At 55.3% G+C, this 8,761-nt stretch overlaps 1 protein-coding gene across 3 annotated transcripts in view; it reads right to left on the bottom strand.

Annotated features, from left to right (window-relative positions):
* Positions 1 to 795: 795 nt before the first annotated feature.
* Positions 796 to 8,761, bottom strand: part of MAPKAPK3 (MAPK activated protein kinase 3) — a 37,416-nt gene continuing 29,450 nt past the window's right edge. For 2 of the 3 annotated variants that reach the window (XM_027120921.1, XM_027120920.1), the window contains exons 4-11: positions 7,996 to 8,060; positions 7,455 to 7,534; positions 5,565 to 5,688; positions 4,289 to 4,364; positions 3,836 to 3,960; positions 3,303 to 3,388; positions 2,951 to 3,031; positions 797 to 2,244 (exon numbers count right to left, since the gene is read on the bottom strand). In XM_027120921.1, coding sequence (XP_026976722.1) covers positions 2,092 to 2,244; positions 2,951 to 3,031; positions 3,303 to 3,388; positions 3,836 to 3,960; positions 4,289 to 4,364; positions 5,565 to 5,688; positions 7,455 to 7,534; positions 7,996 to 8,060 — 790 coding nt within the window. In that variant the 3' untranslated portion in view covers positions 797 to 2,091. Of the gene's footprint in view, positions 2,245 to 2,950; positions 3,032 to 3,302; positions 3,389 to 3,835; positions 3,961 to 4,288; positions 4,365 to 5,564; positions 5,689 to 7,454; positions 7,535 to 7,995; positions 8,061 to 8,761 lie in introns of all 3 variants that reach the window. The other variant, XM_027120922.1, reaches the window with a different exon arrangement.

The following is an 8,761-nucleotide window of genomic DNA, read 5'->3' as shown; positions in this document are numbered from 1 at the left end:
CACCAGGCACCCCACCAAGTACTTTACACATCATCTGTCCGATCCCCCAGATGTCTCCCCAGAGTGGACATCATCAACCCCAATACACAGGTGAGGAAATCAAGGCGGGAAAGCGGGGAGACTTGTCCAAGGTCACCAGGCTAGGAAGCAGCACTCAGCTCAGGTGGCTTGCCTGTCCCTGCCTTCTAACATCTCCCACCCTCCCCGACACCCTGAGGGGAAGGGAGGTGGGGGGAGGAGTGCTGCAGGTGTCAGATGAGCTCTTGGGAAATGGAGAGGACAGGAGCTGGGGGAATATGTCAGTCAGGGTCCCCCTCGAGGCTGCCCGCAAGGGCTCCCGAGGGCTGAGGGTGCTCCGTCGCTGGAGTAGTCAAAAGAGTCTCCAGCGTCCCGCCCCCTCCCCTCCCCGACATCCTCGCTGCCAAATGAAATCTGGCAGCTTCTGAAAATAGCTCAGCGCTGCAGCAGGCGCTCTGCCCGCCCTTCAGCAGGCTGGCACACAGCTGGGGGTGGCCACTGTGGGCAGACGCTGGCACACACCAAGCTGGGGGTGGGTGTCACACACGTAGCGCACCGGGCAGCACAGAGCTGGGGGCACGGGGCAGCTGCCATCCCTTAGCTCCCATGACCTTCCCATGCCTGGTGAGACCAGGGTGGACCTGGAGTCAGTCTGGCATGTTTACCAGGCCTGAGGCACCCTGTCCAGCAGCAGTGAAATCACTAGTAGGTGTGAGGACATGCCCTTAGGCCACTTTTGTCCACTCATATAGACAAAGAGAAACTCAGAAACAAGGGGAAAATGTCAAAATGTTGTTTACTAATATCTGGATGTAAAACCCAGCAGTGTTTTACAAAAAGTGTGACCACCCTATTTGACGTGGTCTAGGATTTCCCTGCCCGTGAGAGAAGTGTAAGGAACCAGCAAACAGGCTGGGGGTCAGGCACTTGCCAGGCCCATATCAGGCGTTCAGCACCCTGAGGCTGCCTGGGCAGTGTGGGGCTGGGTGAGCCTGGACCAGCAAGGAAGGGGCACTCTCTGCTCTGACTCTGCCAAAGCCAGGACCAGACCCTCTAAGCGTCACACAGCAGCCCTCCGCTGCCTCGGGTCTGACCCGGAGGATAGAAAGAGACCCCTGATTAACGGGGAGCCCTTGGCCCTGCCCCAAGCTATCCACTCTCGCAAAAGTGCACCAAGAGACAACCCCTGCCATCAATCAAGACAGAGTAGAGGATGAACAGTTAAGGAAAGGCTTTCCTGCCTGGGATCTGGTGAGCAGGTAGGGGCAGGGTAACTGTTTTAGCTTTTGTCACAGTGACATTTCCAAAGTAAAAAAAAAGGGTTAAAAATACCTCCCACTCGCAGTGAGACGAGAGGCTACTCTTTGGGTGGGGGGTAGTAACAGGATGCTGGGCCCATGGACTCTGTGCAAGGAGAACTCCAAGGACCCTGTGGGATGGGGCTGCAGCAAGACAGGGCTGGACCACCCAGAGAGCCAGGCAGACTGACCCTGCAGCCTCAGGGAGACCAAAGAGGGGTGAGCCTGAGAGAGGCATGCAGCGTGAGGGAGAGCAGCCTCCCCAAGAAGGCACGCAGACCCTCGTTTGCCCCTCTCCCTCCCTTGCTCACTCACTCAGCATTCAGAGACAGCAACTCTGTCCCTGGTCACCATGACAACCAGTGGCCGGATGCCTTTCCCAAGGCCAGGCCCATCTGCCCACCCTCCAGGGAGCTGTTTCCACAGAAGAAGGGACGCCCAGCCACAACTCCCAGTGGCCTAGAAGTCTAAGGCCATGCCCAGGGCAGGACAAAGTCACCGTTCATTCAGGCCACTCTGGTCAAAGGCACTGCAGCTGCAGCAGGTGGCTCCCTAGCCCCCAGGTTTTGGCCCTTGTCTAGGGCTTGAACCTGGGCTGGAATTCTGAAGGAGCAGGGTCACGTCCCCCCATCCTGAAGTTCCAAGTGACAAATTAAAACATAACAAAAATAATCCTTTTGTTAAAAACCATGAGCCTGGGCCCTCTGGGTCAGGGCCTCAGGCCCCTCCAGTGTGTCCTCCAGGCTGAGGCCCAGCTCCCCCACAGCCGCATGAGCTACTGATTGTTGCAGCCCTGAGAGGCCGAGGAGCTTCCTGCCTGCTTCTTCCTCCGCTTGTTGAGGAGCCGGTTGTTAGAGGTCTGCAGGTCCTTGATCTTCACCTGGTCATAGTCCACCCGCATGGTTGCCAGGGCACTGGTCATTTCCTCCTGGGGACAGATGTGGGGGGAGGGCAGGTACACTGACCTCAAGAGACATCACCTCCTGCCTGAATAGCCCCTTAATAATATCAGTGATGGTAGTGACCATCTATGCTGCCCGAGAGCCCCCTGTGTAGCCAGCACTGGGCCCATCCCTTTGCCTCATATGAGCTTCACTCGAGTCCATTGTGGTAGACACTGAGCTTATCCAAAAAGGCACAGAAAGTATAGTGACTCCCTGGGACCATACCAAGGGTAAGTAGGACAGGGACTTGGACCAATGTCACCTGCTCAGAACCACAAGGCCTGCAGGGGACGCCGTCTTGCTGTGCACCCAGGGCACCAGCGCCTGAAGACTGTGCCCTGGTTGCCCCAGGCTCTGAACTGCTGCCCCATAGGCTCAAATCTGGCCTCCCCTAAGTCTAAAAGCAGGCTGACCACCCTCCCAAATGTTGCAAATCATAGGAGGGATTATGGCCAAAGCTTGTTCGGTTTGACCCCAAAGCCCCCGTTCACCGAGGGCGTGAGCCAGGAGCACCACCCTGAATGGGGTAGCGCAGCCCAGTGCTCCAAGTGCCACGGTCAGACCACGGCTGCAGTCACTGACATAAGGCGAGAGGGGACCGAAGACCCAGGTTCTGGGTGGTCACCACCGTGGAGTCCCTTTTTCCAAAACCCTGCTACTTGCAGGGAGGCTGAGGGAGAGTCCACCCACCTTGACTTCATCCCAGTGGTCTTTGTCCTCCTGCAGCACTCGGGCTGTGTGGAGTGGAGTCTGTGGCACCACCATCGATTGCTGGAAGGAGCCCCAGGCCCGTGGATCAGACCCTGCGGGCACCCGGGACAACACTGGCTGCCCCACCCCACCCCCTTTCTTCCAGTCTCAGATGGGGAAACGGAGACTCAGGGAGGTGAAGGAGCCTGACATGAGTGGTGGCAAAGGCAGGTTATAGGTGGGGCACTACCACACATCTGTGGCCCACGGCAGGGACTCCGGAGCCATCACTCTTCTGGCAGCCCTGCTCAAGCTCATCACCCCGCCCACCATAGAACGAGGTGGCACTCACGTTGATCCAGGGATGGTTCATGAATTGTGTGATGGTCAGCCTCTCTGTGGGGTCTGTCTTCAGCAGGAGGCGGATCAGCTGCTTGGCTAGTGATGAGAGGGGAGTGGTGAGGCTGCGAAGTTCCTCAGAGCCAGTCCCCCCCTCCCAGAGACCACCAGCTCTGCACACGCTCCCAAATTCCTAACCCACAGAAACAGTGAGCTAATAACCGTTCCTTGTTTTAAGGCATTAAGTGTTTGGGGTAATTTGTTAGGCAGCAATAGATAATTGATATGAGGCAGACTTGTTTGTGGTCTCCAAAGGGAAAATATGAACAGGAGTTAGAGGAAGTTTTGAGGAGGCAGGTTTTGAGCCCATTTGGCAGATATAGAAACTGAGGTTCAAAAAGGTTAGGTGACTTGCCTAGGACCACAAAGCTGGGATGCTGGGGAAGCTAGGATCTGAATACAGGTCAGTTTGACACCAAAGTGTTCTCTCCCAGAAGGAAGGCTTATGGGGTCCAGAGGAGCAAGATGGGGCAGAGATTCACTCACCATCCTCAGAGACCTCTGACCACTCAGGATTGGGGAAGCCATACTGGCCCAGGCGGATCCTCCTCTTCATCCCCGGGGAGATGGCCTGGCCCGTGTTGGAGTAGAAGGGCGGGAAGCCGCATAGGCTAGGGGAGGGCAGAGGTCATTCGGCACAGGTGTGGGGGAAGCGCCAGGGTGGACCCATTCTCCTCCCCCAAGACCCTGACTGGGGAGACAGGCAGCCAGACACCAAGGCAATAATACCAGCCCTCAGAACTCTGGTGTTCATCCCAGGACCACCATCTGCCCTTGGCATGGGGAGGCCTTCAGGGAGCCTGAAGAAGAGGTGTCCCATGACCAGAAGGGAAGGGCAGCCTCCTTGAAGAGTGACCTGCTCAAGCCCCTCACCAAGGATGGCAGGGACAGAAGTGGTTCTGAGGGTACACGGGGTTGCAGGAGATGGATGGTACTCACAGGATGTACATGATGACGCCCAGGGACCACATATCACATGACTTGTCATATTTCTCTGGACCCAGGACCTCAGGAGCTACCAGGGCAGAGAGCACAGGAAGGGCCTCAGTCCCAAGGGTCCTCAAGCCCAGGCAGGAGCCTAAATCCTGGACAAGGTGGAGAGCAGGTGCCCAAGCTGGGGGATGGGGCAGAGCAGATTGGCGTCTGGCACCTTCTGGGAAGGCGGCATGTGTGTGAAGTTGCGGGAGGAAAAGCAGCTCCCAGATAAAATAATCCCAATTTAGACTGGGCTGTAAGAAATGATAGCCTCCTAGCTACTTTGGGCCATCTCAGTCTTGGTGTGGGAGGAGAGGGAGAGGAGGGCAGTCTGGGGTTTGATGGGGTCCTGCCGTAGGTGAGAGGGCCTCAGCCCACCAGCTGCCCTGTGTCCCTTGCCTCCTGAATGTACAGCCGAGGTCATGGGTAAGGAGGGGCCACGGCCAGGGCTCTGGGTTCCACTGTCAGCCTGGCTACCATCCCATGGGGCCTTGGTCTTCCCATCTGTTCAATGAGATGGGTAGGCCGGAAGATTTCTAAGTCAAAATACTGCAAAACATGTTCTGGTAAACAGAGTGCCATTCCAGCTGTCTCAGGGGGCTTCCTACCCCTTAAACAGCTCTTGGAAGGCTTATCCTGAGGGAGAAGAGCTCTCTGTAAAACGAGTCATCACCCCACTCTCTGGGAAGGGGCACTTTCAGCAGGGGCTTCTCCAGATCTGGGGGCTGCCCGCTCACAGAGGAGCAGGGAGCTTTTCCAGGAAGCATGGGTACGTGTACAACCCCGGGTCCCATCCATGCCCTCACCTAAGGGACCCTCTCCCACAAGGCAGGTGGCTGGTACCCTGCATCCCTCTAATGTAGGAGGAAATGCCTGCCCACTTTCTGAATATGACTCTCAGGAAGATAAAAACCAGAGAAAAACAACCACAGTTGGGCTCCATCCCAAGCTGATGGCAGCCTTTTATCACGTATATATTTAGAGCCGCTGTGATGTCATTCAGCTCACAGGCCACAGCCAGAATTTTCCTGGATCTATTTTCAAAAGCAGAAGCTGAAGTTTGGGAGAATATTTTTGCAACCTCCGGCCCCCCAGTCACCGCCTCCTCGCAGACAGAATCCTCCCCTCCCTCCTCACTGGGCTTTAACCCTTTGGCTTCTGCACCCCACTGGCTGCCCCATACCACAGCAGGGTGAGGCGGGTGTGGTAAATAGGTACAAACCATATCCCAAGGACTCACCCACATAATAGGGAGTGTAGCAGGGAGTCTGCAGGGCATTTTGGGTGGTCTCCTTGGCAAAGCCAAAGTCAGTGAGCTTGAGTACCCCATCTTTCTCCTTGGACGTGTAGAGCAGGTTTTCAGGCTGGGCCAGGAAGAGAAAACATTAGTCTGGAGTTAGGCACCAGGTGGGGGCAGAATCTTCCCTCATCCAGACTCATGCAGGAGGAGCCAGGTCCATCTCACTAAAAAGACCTGGGTCTTGGCAAACAACAACACAGGCCAAATATGGAGGAGACTAATGTGGCTGAGAGGTGACACCTCATCTCACAGAGGGGAAACTGAGGCAGTTGTTCAACCAAGGCTGCAGATAACCGAGTGCCACGGAGAGCCCAGGGGCAGGAAATTCTAAGCTTGAGTTGGTGATGCTGCCTTGAGATGCCAAAATGAGGGTTCCGGGGGAAGGCGGGCTGCAAGCGAGCCAGTGCTGCCGAGCACACAGCCTGTACCCAGCCCAGAATGAGCCTGCAGGACAGCCCCCCTGAGGTTGCTCTGGGAGCTAAGACCCCAGGAGCTGCACAGAGGCCATCTTTCCTGGTTGCAGAGCACAGAGAGTCTGAGGGATGAAGGCAGTGGGGAATCTGCATGGAGGAGGCAGCCCTGAAGCTGGTTTTTAATGAATGTGTAGGACCTAGGCCCATGGAGAGGAGCGGCAGAGCTGGGGTAGAAGGATGGGTGTTAGATGGAGTTCCAGTTTGGAGCCAGTGAAAGCTACTTCTCAGGTCCTGTTTGAGATGATGCAACCTTGGACTGGGATTAAAAACAGGGAAGCAGTTTTGATCTATACAAAGGAATCTTCTCAGCAGAAGGCTTTTCTCCCCTTGGGAGAAAAAAAGGAAGCCAGGGCCAAAATAAAGCAATGGTTTATTTTGCAAAATAAAGCAAAGGTGAGACTGTTGCGGCTCCCCGTGTATCCAAAATCAAAGAATAACTCTATGGGTTGGCAGTAGTCAGCCAGAGGAAGAACCTGATGCAGCAGCTGGGCCCTCAGGTCTCCTCTGCCCAGTCTTAGGAGGAAATAAGCCTGGGGGTGTCATGCTCTAAGTGTGGGCCTGAGGGCCCAGGAGTTGCAGATTATACTCTGATGGTGGCTGGCACATGCAAGTGTGTGCATGTGTGTATGTAAGGCTGCCTCGGTTTGCATTTCATCCATCTGATCTTGATCACCTGTAAGAGTCAGTCCTCCCTGGATAGGAAGTTTGGAGAGAACATCTCTCAAGCCCATCCACTGGAAGGGCAAGCAGGTCCAGCAACTGCGATTACCTCTGCTCCTTCATCCAGTGCCCAGCACATGGCTTCTTTCCCCTAAAATGTTGACATTAGAGGGCTCCACCTATGGAAACTATGGCTGTTACTTCACAGAAGCCCCAACATTGTAAGGCAGCCCCTTCCTGAGGCCTGGCATATTGTCACCACAAAATCCTTGCTGAATGAACAAATGAATGCATGAATCCCAGTGCAGCAACTGCACAGCCTTGAGCAAGACAATCTCTCTCTGAGCCTCGGTTTCCTCATCTGTCAAATGGGTAATGGCACCCATCTCACAGGGCTGGGTGAGGATTAAACGAGATGCTTATCAGGACTACTGGCTTGAAGTAGGCATTCAGTTATTCTTATGGCTATTGGGATTATACAGTGTTTGAAGGAAACAAGGAGACCCATCTGGCTAGAGCAGAATGAATATGCTGGAACCATGGGAGAAAAGGCTGAGAAGAGCAGTCTTGGCCAGGGGGAAGAGGCCTTGAATGCCAACCAAGGAACGTGGCCTCCATCTAGTGGATGCTGGGACCATTGAGGGTTGTGGATGGTATTCTTTTCCCTGGTCTCCGAACCTGGATCCTGGAGCCTCACCTTGACATCTCGGTGGGCAATGTTCCAGCTGTGCAGAAACTGGATAGCGGTGCCAATATCCCGCATGATCTCTGCAGCTTCTGCAGACAGAGACAGAGGAGAGGGTCACTGATGTCAGTCAAGGGTCAGGCAGCCTAGGGGGCCCCACCCATCATCCCTCCTGGGAAAGCACAAGGTGGTGCACTCCTCCCACCCAGGGCCCCCATCCCATACCCACACCCTGGTCACCCTAGTTTCCTTTGGGGATGGCCTCATCTCATTTGGGGCTCTTTCAGCGGGCCTGGGCTACCTCTCCCCAGCTCAACTGTTGGTTGGCACCAAGAGGCGTGGAGTCCTCCATCCCAAGGCCATGGAGAGCCCATCTCTGGCAAAGTGTCACAGACGCACAGAACCCCTTGGGAGATAAACACTCTGTCCCACCCTCTCTTATTCAGCTGGGGAAACTGAGGCACAGAGAGGAGCAGGGCCTTGCCCAGCATCACACAGAAACTCTGTGTGAGCCATCTCAGCCCAAATCCCCAGTGCAGCTGCACGTACACACCTCTCTCAGTGAAAGCTTGGTCGCCACGCTCCTGAATCCTGCTGAACAACTCACCGCCTTCCATGCTATTAGAGAAAGTGGGCAGGGAGGTGGAGAATCAGGCATCAACCTGCCCCCACCCCAAGTCATGGGCTCAGGCCTCCAGCCCTGCTGCTCTTCTCCCGGGGAACGGTCACCTTCAGCCTCCCTGTGCCTTGCAGAGCCTGGTGAATGGTGGGCTGTTGGCTTGGGTGGGTTGAACTCAACTCTTAGAACTAGGGGAGGATCTTAACCAGGGAGCACCTGTGTTCCCAGGGGCACTGACCCTGCCTGGCAGCCCCACCCTCATCCAGGTTTCCCCAAGTGAGGAAGGAGATGTCAGTTATCATCATCATGGCCACTGTTTTCTGAGCACCTACTGTGTGCTGCGCCCTGGGCAAACCCTTTGTGTGCACAGCTGTGTAATCCTGGGCTGGTCCCTTCATCTCTCAGTGCCTCACCTTCCTCTTCTGTAAAACAGGGATTATAGCACCAACCTCACAGAGTTGTGAAGACTGATTCAGCAATACACATAGAGCACTTAGAATGAACAGGGTGAATGCTATATCAAGATCTCCCTCCACATTTTACATGGGAGTTACAGCGATTCAGAGAGGTTAGCAGTTGCCCAAGGTCACACAGCTAGTGGGTGGCAGAGCCAGGATCTGAACCCCAAATCTGACTTAAGAGCTGCTACACTGAGGGGTGAGGGGGAACTTTAAAGGCAGACAGGGAGGAGCTGGAGGCC

The sequence above is a fragment of the Aethalodelphis obliquidens genome, unplaced genomic scaffold (assembly GCF_003676395.1).
Source record: "Aethalodelphis obliquidens isolate GAN/ISIS:26980383/991018 unplaced genomic scaffold, ASM367639v1 scaffold22, whole genome shotgun sequence".
NCBI classification, from domain to species: Eukaryota; Metazoa; Chordata; class Mammalia; order Artiodactyla; family Delphinidae; genus Aethalodelphis; species Aethalodelphis obliquidens.
This window is presented reverse-complemented; position numbering and strand designations above follow the sequence as displayed.